This window comes from Oncorhynchus kisutch, linkage group LG13, assembly GCF_002021735.2.
Source record: "Oncorhynchus kisutch isolate 150728-3 linkage group LG13, Okis_V2, whole genome shotgun sequence".
Lineage (NCBI taxonomy): Eukaryota > Metazoa > Chordata > Actinopteri > Salmoniformes > Salmonidae > Oncorhynchus > Oncorhynchus kisutch.
The window spans coordinates 27,213,287-27,227,770 of NC_034186.2; the positions used below are offsets into that span (position 1 = coordinate 27,213,287).

General features: G+C 41.6%; 1 protein-coding gene across 1 annotated transcript; it reads right to left on the reverse strand.

Moving 5' to 3' along the window:
• Positions 1–38: 38 nt before the first annotated feature.
• On the reverse strand, positions 39–14,286 carry LOC109902689 (transmembrane emp24 domain-containing protein 5-like). The gene is made up of 4 exons (XM_020499269.2): positions 13,900–14,286; positions 9,247–9,344; positions 8,970–9,153; positions 39–2,509 (listed from the first exon to the last, which is right to left on the reverse strand). The coding sequence occupies exons 1-4, from the start codon at positions 14,074–14,076 to the stop codon at positions 2,291–2,293; spliced, it is 678 nt and encodes a 225-aa protein (XP_020354858.1). The 5' UTR covers positions 14,077–14,286; the 3' UTR covers positions 39–2,290.
• Positions 14,287–14,484: the final 198 nt, after the last annotated feature.

Sequence of the window (14,484 nt, forward strand, 5' to 3'; positions counted from 1 at the left end):
CACTCATTTGAAGTCAAAGGACACAACAGGACACCACATTCAGAAAAGTATACTTTTTTAATTTGACACATTTACATATACAGAACATTAGTCTGTATATCTCAGATTATAAACTGGGTGGTCCAAGCCCTGAATGCTTGTTGGCTGACAGCCATGGTACATCAGACCATATACCACAGGTATGACAAAACCTTAATTTTTACTGGTCTAATTACTACGTTGGTAACCAATTTCTAATAAGGCACCTCAGGGATTTGTGGTAAATGGCCAATATACCACGGCTAAAGGCTGTATCCAGGCACTCTGTGTTGCGTCGTGCTTAAGAACATCCCTTAGCCGTGGTATAATGGCCATATACCACAACCCCTCAGGCCTTATTGCTAAAATATACTCTCCTCGTTCCATCATAAGGTTAGTAAAATAGACACCTTCTCCTAAACATCTTGTCTGTAGGTTCAAAGCATTGAGTTTTTTGTTCATTAGAGGCCATCATTGTCTTGTGCAGAAAGGAACAAAAAAGGTTGGAGAAGAGCATCAATGACATTCTATAAATTAAAAATATTAATTTGATTGATTAATCTCCCATGGTGATGCTTGCCTGAGCATCAGCTAAAATACTTTGACACAAAATGGTGGGTAGAGACAGACAGTGGCAATACAACCCATTGTAATTGGCTTAGAGAAGCTGTAACTGAGACGGAGGGGGCTCATAATGGCACAATGCAAGACCCTTTGAACATCACTTTGTTATTGTATAGTAAGTTACTCTCCCATTGTAAAAGTGGAGAAAGAGTGGATACTGCTGCACTGTATTATTGCTTATTTAATATCTCAAAGCAGGGATAGGCTGAAAGCCAGAAGGGTTTACTACAAAGCAGGTTCAATGAATTATCTAGCTGACATTTAGATATGCCCATTTCAAGCATATATACGTTTAGCATTCTTAAATTAACCAGAAAACCAATAACTATCTGATTATTTATCAAAGTTACCTGGCTATTTCATTGAGCATGCTTTGTAGTATACCCTTCAGTCCGAGAGGTGAAAAAAGTCACGTTGTTTTGCATGAGCAGTTTGGTGTCCAGCCACAAGATGGCGGTGGGGTGTTACTCATCAACACAGCAGCGCATTGCGTATTTATAGAAAAACTATTGTGACATAGCAGTTAGAGAGAGAAATCAGACAAAAATTTGTCAGCAGCTCCAAAATGTTGGCACATATCTCAGTGCATCAATCACATCTGTATGTTTGTCCAAGTGCGTATATAACAGAGCTACAAAACAATAAAATAAAGCCAAATAACAGTCAATTAGTTGATTTCCCAACCACTCCCACCTCCTTCAGTCACCCGCAACCCTTTTCCCACAACCTTCCCTGCCTCTTTTACCCCCCAGGTGCAGCGTGTGATTGCTGTGATGACACAGCTGTGTGTTAGATAGCATTCTATTTCTGTCACAAGAGAAAAAGAAAGCGAAAGGGGCAGGGCAGGTTCCATTTCGCTTCTGCCTGTATGACTGAAACCCGACTCTCCTGTCAGCACTAAGTCTGACAGACCATCAGGACAGAGTTATAGGAGGATGAAATGGAGGGAGTAGAAGAGAACAGCCGTGATTTAGAGAGTTACATATGGAACCATTCCCTTTCCCCTACTCCACTTCTCCATTCGCTGGAACTGGCAGACAGCAGCGGTTTCAATGAAGAAGTGTGTGGGTTTGAGCGTGTGTGAGTAAGAGATTGTGTGTGTGTGAGAATGAGTGTGTTTTTGAAAGAGAGTGAGAGGGTGAAAGGCCGTATCAATAACCTACTCTACAATAAAGTGTTTCACAACATGACTCACAGGTCACATACTGGAAGACCTCGAAAGACGTGACACAGAGACAGGACCGTCACACACCTCAGTGTCTGGAAGAAAAAGTTTAGAGGTCACATTAACATATTAAATTAGAAATACTTGTTCATTTACGCTCGCTTTTAAACACCAATAACTGAAGGTCTGGCTGGTGTTTCACCCGCCACTGATTATTAGATAGATAGAGCAGATACCAACACAGACCCTCTGACCAACAGCAGCTAGACAGAGGAGAACAGAGCAGAGGAAGAGACTGGACAGGTATGGCATTTGTGTCTGTAAGGATGTGTGATGTAACGTATGAGTGTGTGAGTGTGAGTGTTGTACATAAAAATCTGATGAGTTACAATCTCATCTTCACCAACAGTCCTGCTCGCTATTGGCTGGCAGGTGTAGACAGAGCTGTCCGTCTCTCCCTGGCCCTTCCCAGTGGGCGGGGTGTTACGTGCGCACGTGTCTCTTGTCCTCAAACAGGGCACGGATGAGGTAGACCTGCACTCCCGTCACCAGCATCATCACCAGCATGTTGGTCATGGACCACATGTTGACCCGGTCGTAGTTGGACTCCTGGAGGTTGCGATCGCGAGCCTCGAACGCTTTGAGCACAGTCTGTATTTGAAGGCTCTTCCCCAGCCGGGCTTTAACACTGTTGATGGTGTCCTGGAGAGTAGAGAGAGATAGTAGTTTGGGTTATTGTAATAGTCATAGAACCATCCTGGAACTAGTATTAAGCAATATACTGAGTAGAGAAAGTAGACTGGACTTCAGGACCAAGCAGATTATAGATGTTACCTAGAGAGGTCCTAAGGGACCAAGGCAACAGGACAGGGTGGAGAAGTGGTGGGGGCATGTAAACAAGGCTGACAAGTCAGTGAGTCCTCTCAAGGGGCCACAGCTGTACTTTACACTTCCTGCCTCTGACTGTGTCTGTGTACTGATACTGGGGGGGGGGGGGGGGGGGGGGGGGTCTGGAAGAAAGATCAAACCATTCTGCTCTCAGGTACGTGTGTGTTGTTGTGACATTGATGGCTGTGGTGCTCAGTCTCTCTGACCTTCTGCTGTTGTGTTGGCAGCGTGTGTGAGCTGGGTCAAAGTGACACCACCTTTGTGGTTGTGTACTCTAAGATGACGTGTAGTAATTCCAGGCATTTCTACCTCAGAGTAGTGATTTCACGATACCAGAACTTTGACACCAATACCAGGTTTAGTATCATGATACTCGATTCCATCACAATTCTCGATACCAAAATTATCGATACCAAAATTATTTTCTCATTTTGTCTGTCATAGTTGAAGTGTACCTATGATGAAAATTACAGGCCTCTCATCTTTTTAAGTGGGAGAACTTGCACAATTGGTGTCTGACTAAATACTTTTTTTGCCCCACTGTATACACAATACAGGTGAATTCATAGGTATTCCAGTGAAATAAGAACTTACATTTTAGGAATAACCATTACTAAGGATCAGAAGTCGAGACGCTTCCTAAATCTTAACCCTGTTATTCAAAAACCCAGCAGATGCTACACTGAACAAAAATATAAAACACAACATGCACTAATTTCAAAGATTTGACTGAGTTACAGTTCATATAAGGAAATCAGTCAATTGAAATAAATTCATTAGGCCCTAATCTGTGGATTACACATGACTGGGAATACAGTTATGCATCTGCTGGCCACAGATAAAAATACAATTAAAATAATGTAGAGGCATGGATCAGAAAACCAGTCAGATCTGGTGTGACCACTATTTGCCTCATGCAGCACAACACATTTCCTTCACATAGAGTTGATCAGGCTATTGATTGTGACCTGTGGAATGTGGTCCCACTACTTTAATGGCTGCGCGAAGTGGCTGGATATACGTGGGAACTGGAACCCGCTATCGTACTCGTCAATCCAGAGCATCCCAAACATGGTCAATGGGTGACATATCTGGTGAGTATGCAGGCCATGGAAGAACTGGGACATTTTCAGCTTCCAGGAATTGTGTACAGATCCTTGTGACTTGGGGCCGTGCATTATCATGCTGAAACATTGAGGTGATGACGATGGATTAATGGCACGACAATAGGCCTCAGGATCTCGTCACGGTATCTCTGTGCATTGAAATTACCATCAATAAAATGCAATTGTGTTCGTTGTCCTTAGCTTGCCTGCCCATACAATAACCCCACCACCATGGGTCACTCTGTTCACAATGTTGACATCAGCAAACTGCTCACTCACATGATGCCATACACAATGTCTGCCATCTGCCCGGTACAGTTGAAACCGGGATTCATCCTTGAAGAGCACACTTCTGCCAGTGGCCACCCAAGGTAAGCATTTGCACACTTAAGTTAGTTACGACGCTGAACTAGTCAGGTCAAGACCCTGGTGAGGACAATGAGCACACAGATGAGCTTACCTGACACGGTTTCTGACAGTTTGCGCAGAAATGATTTGGTTGTGGAAACCCACAGACGATCCCGCAGTTGAAGAAGCCAGATCTGGAGATCCTGGGCTGGTGTGGTTACACATGGTCTGCGGTTGTGAGGCCGGTTGGACATGCCTCCAAATTCTTTAAAACGATGTTGTAGGCGGCTTATGGTAGAGAAATGAACATTCAATTATCTGGTAACAGCTCTAGTGGACAATCCTGGAGTCAGCATGCCAATTGCACACTCCCTCAAAACTTGAGACATCCGTTGCATTGTGTTGTGTGACAAAACTTCACATTTTAGAGTGGACTTTTATTGTCCCTAGCACAAGGTGCACCTGTGTAATGACCATGCTCTTTAATCAGCTTCTTGATATGCCACACCGATCAGGTGGATGGATTATCTTGGCAAAGGGGAAATGCTAAACAAATTTGTGAGTATGGAAAATGTCTGGGATCTTTTATTTCAGCTCATGAAGCATGGGACCAACACTTTACATGTTGTGTTTATATTTTTGTTCAGTGTAAATCAAATGGCTACAGTGGGACCTTTTTTTAACCTTACAAAAGGAAATTGAACAATATTTTAACACAATGCAATACTCTACCAACAAAAAAGCTGTAAAATTATAAGTGTATGTATATCCCTTAAGGTCCTTGTGTAATGTGTTATTGTACCCTCTATTCCAACTGTCCTTTGTATATTATTTATGTATACTTGTGTTCCCCGTGTTGTATTATTGTTTCGAAAATGTATTCTAAATGACCATCTTGACTGGGAGAGATGTGAGGCGGGGAGATGAAGTGAATGAATACACTTTTTGGTGACAATCGGCAAAACAATATTTTGCATTATGGTCACATATTATCACAAAAAAAAGGAACTAGGGTAGTGAATTGATGTTAGCTTGAGCTGTAAGCTAGCAAGGAAAGTTAGCCTACAAAACTGGAAGCTACCGGGATCTTGCATTGTAAAATGTTCTAGCCTGTAATGAACATTGTTTTGATAACAGTTATTAACAGTTTCAACATCTCTACATGCCGTTTTGCATTAAAACTTCTGTGCAGCATAAGTGGTGATGTAGCCCATTCTCCCAGTGAGTACAGTGGTTCCTCAGCTAGCAATGGGTAAGTGGAGCAGGCACGGTTAGGGCTGTGGCAGTCATTACATTTTGTCATCCGGTTAGTGCCGTGCAAAATACTGCTGGTCTCATGATGATTTAACAATAATTAACATAAACAAGTTTAGCATCTCCAGGCCTCCACTAATACAAGCTGCTAATACACGCTTCAGAACATCTACATTCAACTTAATATACACCATCACATCAAATCCATTATTTATTTAAGTCAGGTCTAAAGAAATATGATGATATGATGACAATGTATTTCAGAAGAAAATGTTATCTGGCTATGCTCCATGCCATAGGCTTGTTCATTTAGCTGACAAGATATGCATAAGTCAAGTGCCATTATTTTATATTATAGGATTTTATAGTAATAAGAATATAACTGAACTTAGCTGAATAAAATATAAATTATATTTTTCCCATTCCGGAGCGATTGCGCATATGAAGTGACTATGTTGAGCGTATAAGTGCTCATTTGAAACAGGTCCTGTACGGTATATTTAGTTATTTGGCAACTTTAGTTGGTTAATGATACAAATCTCAGAATGTCTTAAAAATCAAAACATATATGAGCTGCATGATGCGACTATAGACTATTGATGATTTGGGAAAGTCGCAGAAAAAGCTTGCGCTGTGTTCCTTGCCTGAGGCGACACAGCTGTTCTCTCATCAAGTGACCATATTTTCACCCATCAAACTATTCTCAATTGAATCTTGTCTTTATTAATACGTAAAATTATTTTCGATTTAGAATGCCTCATTATCTAATAGGCAGGAACAGGCGCAGGGGAAAAATAAGTCATTTGTATGCACTCGAATAGCTGCCGCGCGCTTTCAATTATGCTGGGTAGGCTACTCCGGTTTTATAGCGGAGCATGTGCTTAATATGAGCAGCTGAGAAATAAATAAAGAACACTTTTTTCACTCCACCCGTTAAGCACTGTTTGAGGAGTATGATCGCTGCGCTACGTGTGATATTCCGCCCAAACTCTGTATGCCGTGGGCTCTCCAACCCTGTTCCTTGCAGATACCCAGTGCTTCATTTGGGAAAAATATTACACATTTTGGAGTATAGGTTTGGCCAATCACTAAAGACATATTAAATATTTTGTATTATTTTTTAATGTTTTTCTGCCATGCATAATATTGTATAACAGCACAATCATAATTCTTCAGGCTTGGCTTCATATATAGGCCTAAACCTATGCATATACATAAACTCTAATATGCTGATGGGTGTTTTGAAAGAATCATCTCCTTAGAAAGCACTGCCCATTTCATTGTGTTTGGCTTTGAAACAACATCCACGAAGCCCATGTTTTACACTCAGTGGTTAAACGGACATTACAGCCCTGAGTACCAGGCCATTAGCGACCGAATGGTCGTTAGCAAGTTGTGTACCACCAACACATGTCCAGAGTGCATAAGAAGAGATTACCATGGCTCAACGGTCATGACTCATGACTGCTGGTGTGGCAGCAATACGGTCACCGCAACAGCCATAGGCACGGTGCTCTCGCGCAGAAAGGGGACATTGGTTGCGACATGATCCTCTCTCAATCAGTAGACGACATGAGAAACATTTGGCAGAAGTACCCAAAGTAAAAAACATTGTAGTACTGAACCGTTGTTTGGGTTCTAGCACTGAGAAAGTACAATATTTCAGTATACTGTGCAACACTGGCCCAGAAAGACAGGACAGACACTGATGTCAACAGGCTTCAGACAAGACCCAGATTCTTCTGCCCTGCTGGTCACACAAACCACTCTACCATTACTAATGGTAATTTCCATGTAAAAGGACCAGTGGCGACCAGTCATTCAGGCAGAGCCCCACCTGTTTTGAGCCACACATTTTTAGCTATTTTGGCATTAATATGTGTCACATATCAGTTTGCAAACAATGTAAAAAAACAACAACAAAAAACATAATTGATTTAATAAAGCCGCATACAAACATGGTCTCTTTTTTGCTGTCTTGAGTAAGGCAGCTCCAAAATACAGGTGTTTTAGCCTAGCCCAGTGCTTCCTGTGGTGGTGGGGCAGCCAGTGGAATATACACAGTGTATGTCCTCTAGTTGCACCATGATTAGCTCAGTGTCCTGTCACTCATCGGGACAGTGCGTCACCTCCAAGCAGTGGCGATTTTAGCTTGTAAATCTTGACGGGGCAACAACAACAAAATCAATTGGGATGCATGCCAGCAAAGCCACTACACAACACTAAACAATACATTCATTGCACTATACCGGTGACAAACGGTGCCCACAAACTGTTAGGGTCTACATAAAGATGTCCCAACAGCAGTCCCAACACTTTACCACTGCTACACCTGGCTTTCAGCGGAGCCTTGTCTGACAGCGAAAAAGTTAATTGAGCAATGACGTCGTGTCCCCATGAGTGACAGAACACTGAGCCAATCACGGCGCAATGCCCCTATTTTCTGCTGGCTCGCCCCACCACCACAGAAAGCACTGAGCTGAAACCCCTGCATGTTGGAGCTGCATCACTCAAGAAAACAAAAAAAGAGACCATGTTTGTATGCAGCTTTATTAACTTACTATATATATTTTTTTTTATTGTTTGCAAACGTATATGTGACATGTATTAATGTCAAAATAACATGTAAATTAGGCATGCCCCCCCCCCCCCCCCCCCCCCCCCCAAAAAAAGTATTTATATATATCCATAATTATGCATTTCTGTGTAGTACAGATCAGGGACCGATGGTGAAATTCCGTTACCGGGTGTAAATCCACTTCACTTACTGTAGTTCATATTTTTTCAAAGTCAATGTGTCATGTCATAGTTGACACTCCATTATTTTTGCAGACATCGTTCAATCTTAATTGGGAGCAGATATTTAAGAGTTTTTGGAAAATGTGGACACAAAAAACTGAGGTAGATTATACACAAATTATGTAACCAAATTTTGCATCTGCACAGCTCTTCCAGTAAATGTGTTTTTGTAAAATGTTCACAGTGTAAATTGCTAAAAGTAGTCATTGTGCATAGAGTTGTATGGTTTGTTAAACTCTGTTAAACTCTGAAATCAATGGTTTTTGTTTGACATATATTTTAAGTAAAAAATGTGAGTCTGTCTAATTCTGTTACCGTGGAATTGCCCTAATCTGACTAACAAATGGATTTTTTCCCAATGGATACACACAGGTTTTCCTTTTTGACAATCAAGTATCACTTTCCAAGATTTAAAAAAAACATGTGTGAATTCTGTGAAATGTTATGTGCGAATTCGCACCCCCTCGCATGATGTAATACAGATGCTGCGTGAATAAAACGCACCCTCCATGATGCCATACATCTATAGTGTGTGTAAAAGCAAAGCATGCTTCCAGTCCTAGCTAGGACTACAACTCCATCCTTTTCTAGAAGTTACGCACTTGCACACTCCGTGTCATGGATTTCAAAGCATAGGATTGGTGTAAGCATTGGTTGTAGGGTTTCCACCATTGTAAAATCCATGTGAGAAAGTTTAAGTACACACTTCAGGAGAAGGGTGAAGAATCAGCATGTAGCCTAGATGTAATATAAGCACACCCCCTCACCATGATGTCCTCCAGCTTCATGTCCAACATGTCGGTCCCATGGACGTACTCCTTCCAGTCCTCTGGCTCCTCCCCTTCCTGTTCCATGTTGTCCATGAGAAGCTCGAAGAAGATGATCTTTTCCGACACAGCAGAAAACGAGTTGTCAAAACAAAACATGTAGTCTCCATCCTCCGTCTCTACACTAATGGAAACACACCGTGAGAGAGAGTGAGAGAGAGCAAGCCCAACTCCATGTGAGTGTGTATTTCACACTTGCGTGGTGTGTGTGTCTTACGTGTATACTCCGTCTGATTTGCGGTGTTCGCTGTACAGAACGTTTCCAGTAGGAGACGACAGGGAGAAGTCAACATCCAGACCTGCTCCGTCCAACACCTGAGGACACACACAGACAAGTAGGATGGGTGAGAGACAGATGAGACAGAATGATAAAAGGAGAGCGAGAGAGAGACACACAGAGTCAAAACAAAACTACATCACCTATTGGCTTGCCTCGTCAAATAAAAAGTTAAATAAAAAAATACATTGGGAAACAAGCACAGAGCAAAATGCAGTGCTATGTGGCCCTAAATCGACAGTATACCATGGCAAACTAATTCTTGATGATTTATAATTGATGTTGTTACTGATATTGTTAATGAATCATTCCATTTCCAAAGTATGCTTTTGTCGGCTTCCCTGAATGAGACATTAGCTCCCCTAAATGCAAGAAAAGTCCAACTTTCATGGGGCCCTCTAAATTATGCTAATTTAACCATGCAGTGGTAATTATGAAAATAAAAGCTTCCAAATGAATCGAACACACCAATGTAATCCGTAGGGGAGTTGCAACGATGGGACAAGACTGTAACTACTATTTGGATATCTAATTGGATATCTTGTCCCATCGTTGCAACTCCCCTACGGACCCAAAAGAGGCGAAGGTCGAGAGACATGCATCCTCCGAAATACGACCCTGCCAAGCTGCACTGCTTCTTGACCCAGAAGCCAGCCCCAGTTGGCGACCATTGTCAGCTTGCAGGCGCCCAGCCCACCACAAGGAGACGCTAGATCACGATGGAACAAGGAAGCCCCGGCCGGTCAAACCCTCCCCTCGCCCGGACGACGCTGGTCAAATTGTGCGCCGCCTTATGGGTCTCCCAGTCATGGTCGGGCTATGACACAGCCTGGGATCGAACCCGGGTCTGTAGTGACGCCTCAAGCACTGCAGTGCAATGCCTTAGACCACTGCGCCACTCATGAGGCCTCAAACCATTTATTTCTATATGATTACACAAACTGTCTTCCTGTCCACGAATGGTACTGTAGAATTCTATAGCTAGTTAGACAGCGGCGCTGTCCACTCAGTAGTGCTGAATTTCGGCCTAAGCTGAGCTCTTTTAAAAGCATTGATTTTCCTTTGTACATCCTAATTTTCACAATTTGTTTGCCATGTGTCCTTTATAGAAATAGCCTTTATTCCAATGCATTAGATTCATCCGTTGATTTATTACCGTTTGCTTTTGTCAGTCAGCTGTGCTCACTGCTTTGTTTTTCCAGGTGTGTGCGGGTATTGGTCTTCTCTGTGCGTCTGTGGCCAGAAGAAGTAGACCATTTATTTAGCTTGATTGTTTTCTATCAATATTTGTTTTCAGCTGATGGTAGACAATATCACTACAACTAGCCTACACAGACACCAATATGCTTCCAATCCATCCAACAAGTATACACAGTGTACAAAACATTGGGGACAGCTCCTAATATTGAGTTGCACCCCCTTTTGCCCTCAGAACACCCTCAATTCGTTAGGGAATGGACTCTAAAAGTTGTCGAAAATCATTCCACAGGGATGCTGGCCCATATGGACTCCAATGCTTCCCACATTTGTGTCAAGTTGGCTGGATGTCCTTTGGGTGGTGGACCATTCTTGAGACACACGGGAAACTTGAGCGTGAAAAACCCAGCAGGGTTGCAGTTTGTGACACACTTAAACCGTTGCGCCTGGCACCTACTACCATACCCCATTCAAAATCACTTACATTTTGTCTTGCCAATTCACCATCTAAAAGACACATATACATAATCCATGTCTCAATTGTCTCAAGGCTAAAATAATCTTTATTTAACCTGTCTCCTCCCCTTCATCTACACTGACTGAAGTGGATTGAACAGGTCACATCAATAAGCTTTCACCTGGTCAGTCTGTCATGGAAATCGTACACTCAGTATACGTTAATGACAGCAGGCCTATAGTTGGCTTTTTCGGTCACAACCATTAGATTTTGTATTTGCATAGGCCTACTTTATTTTGGATTTCTGTGCCCATGAGAACTGTTTTCACGGCAAAAGATAATGAAATGTTATGTAGGCATAGTTACACTTAGTGCACTTTCTGAGATCTCCAAGATCCAGGATTCATACAGGTTAAAGTTCTAACTAAATGGTTAAATGCTTAATAATGGCAAATAACACTGTCACAAATGTCATTCATGTAAGGAAAGAATGGTAGTGTTTTATGTCACATGATCTGTGAACACTCCAAGCATTCAACCAATGAATTATGGACAACTCATGAACTAGGATGTAAACATGTTTTGATTCATCTCATGTAGGCCTATTATATTGAATGTAGGCTACCTGTTCTGCGTGTATTCATGTGTGTAAAATTGCCTCGACTGAGAGGGTAGGTTACTGCCAGTGGTGTTGGCCCACCTTTTTCAGAAAAATGCATTGAAAGTATAGGGCGCGTTACTTTTTTCACCACAACCGGCAATTAGAGTTTACCCACCTATCTTTTTTACCACTACGTCACTGGCTACCGGTAGACCCATTTGAAGTTCATGGTAAAACACATTGTAGACTAGTCTAGTAAATTGACTGTGTGTGTTAGGGTGACCATCCTGTTATTTCACGGGACAGTTTCAGCCCCAATTTAGGTGTCCCGACTTTTCAGGCAACAAATAATGTTAATTTGTCAGCAAGACACATCAATCAATGCAGGCCCAATCAATGGAGGCCTAATCAATGGAGGCCTAATCAATGACAATCACTGAATGTCATTAGGCACACTTATTGGTGTTTTGTAACAGATGTCCATTTCCATTCATCAAATGGCACAAGTGTACATGCAGTGTACTGTTGTGATGCTAGAATTATTTTGTGGACGAACATGCACAGGTAGCCTACTTTAAGTGATTTGTTTGACAATCAGATGAAAACCATGACTGGCTGTGTGCATGCCACATTAAAAGGTAATCCATTTTTACCATTAAATGACATCTTTATTATCATTATTATCCCCTTTAAAAAAAATCACCCAAGAGACCACCCCGAATGTCACAGTGTAATTCGCACTCAGACAGAGAGAGAGGTTGAGGAGAGCTGGTGCTGAAAAACAAGCAGAGGTGCTTCACAATGTCCAGTCCAAGAACACAGCCTATTTTCAGTAGTGAAATACGGTTGGATTGAGTCCATTCAAGACAATAAGTGAACAGGCCAGTCCCTGGTGCCTGTTTCTCTACAGTTGCATTACTTGTTTACTATTTCCACAGATCTCTGCCTCCTCTGTTACTCAGGAGCAAAGAATGACAGGGTTTCCTAACTTTAATGTCTAGTTATTTGAGGATTTCCAAACACAGACATTGAGCAGATACCATGAAGTACTTAGAAATTAGTCTCCACAAACTAAGGACATTGTCAGTTTTGTTCACACTCCGATGGCAGAGTGGTGGGCTACAGCATGCCACAGAAATAGCTTGTCTATGGTGGTAGCATGCTACAGCTAGACTATCCTACTGTGATGGTATGACAATCCGTTATGTCAGAAATGTTAAAATATTTCATAGAAAATAGAGGTTTTACCAGACTTCTGTGTTGAGATTTGTGATTCAGGGCCACAACTCAATTGGAAACATTTTAAACACATCAGCAGAGCACAATCTTGTGGGCCAATGAAATAGGAGTAAGAGGAACCACAGCCTAGGATGGAATGTCATTATTAGAAAGGAACTTATAGCCAGTTCTGGGAAAAACGAGTTTCTAAACTAGTATGATGGCATCATTTCAAAATCATATAGGCCTATAGTAAGTGTTTAATACATTTACAATACATTTAATTTACTCAACCTATTCCACAAGTAGTTCCTAGGTTCTGGATTCAGATACGACCAGTGGTGTAAAGTACTTAAGTAAAAATACTTGAAAGTACTTCTTAAGTAGTTTTTGGGGTATCTGTACTTCACTATTTGTATTTTTACTTTAACATTATTACATTACTGAAGACAATTATGTACTTTTTACTCCATACATTTTCCCTGACATCCAAAAGTACTTGTTACATTTTGAATGCTTAACAGGGCAGGAGAATGGTCTAATTCACAAACTTATCAAGGGAAGTGGTCATCCCTACAGCCTCTGATCTGGCGGACTCATTAAATACGTGCTTTGTTTGTAAATGATGTCAGTGTTGGAGCTTGCCCTTGGCTATCCGCAAATGTAAAAATATATATATATAATAATTATGAAATGCTGCCGTCTGGTCTGCTTAATATAATGAATGTTTTATTGTGTATACTTTTAATACGTAAGTATATTTTAGCAATTACATTTACTTTTGATACTTAAGTATATTTAAAACAAAATACTTCTAGACTTTTATTCAAGTAGGATTTTACTGGGTGAATTTCACTTGAGTCATTTTCTATTAAGGTATCTTTACTTTTACTCGTTTGATAATTGGGTACCTTTTCCACCACTGGATACGACAGCGCTAACCACAATCAATGATGGGATATGCACATAACATTGGACTTCTTGTGAAGTCATGCGAGTAGTTCTAGCAGAGTAGAGACAGTCTCCAAAGCTACCCACATGAGTTATATCAAGTGTGCTCATTTACAATTATGTGTTCACCCTTTCCCCATGTAAAACCAATCATATAAACCCCTGGCACCTGATATTCTATCTCTAGCGACGCGTCCTTCTTCATGGTCTGGAAGAAGCACTCCTTCCGCCCTGCGGGGAGTGTGAATGTGAAGTCGCTGACCAGGCTCTGGGAGAACGCAGCCACCAGGAACTTCTCAGACACCAGCACCGAGAACAGGCACAGTAACATCCGGGCCACGTCCATGGTCTCCCGCTGCCTTTAACTCTTGATTTTGACTCCGTAAAGAGACAAGCTCTCGATGAGTGCTAGTTCAGTTCGTCAAAACGTAATTTATGATGACCAGCTCACCGTTCGATGGCAATCACTATATGAGGACCCTGCCTTTTCAGAATGGAAATCGTTTTCGCTCAACGAGTTTTGATGTTTGAGATTTCAACCCAGCATTTAGAATGTGAGGATCTGAGCCACAGTGCCTCACATTCTAAATGCTGGGTTAATCTCAAACCTTTTCTTATTCAATTGAATGTATTTATTGGTGCATAAAATATATTTGGGACACATTCTACGTGTATTATGTTACATTTAACAAAAACGTTTACACAGGCAGATCTCAGAAGACGCACGTATCCGTTGTATGATGGGCAATGTAGT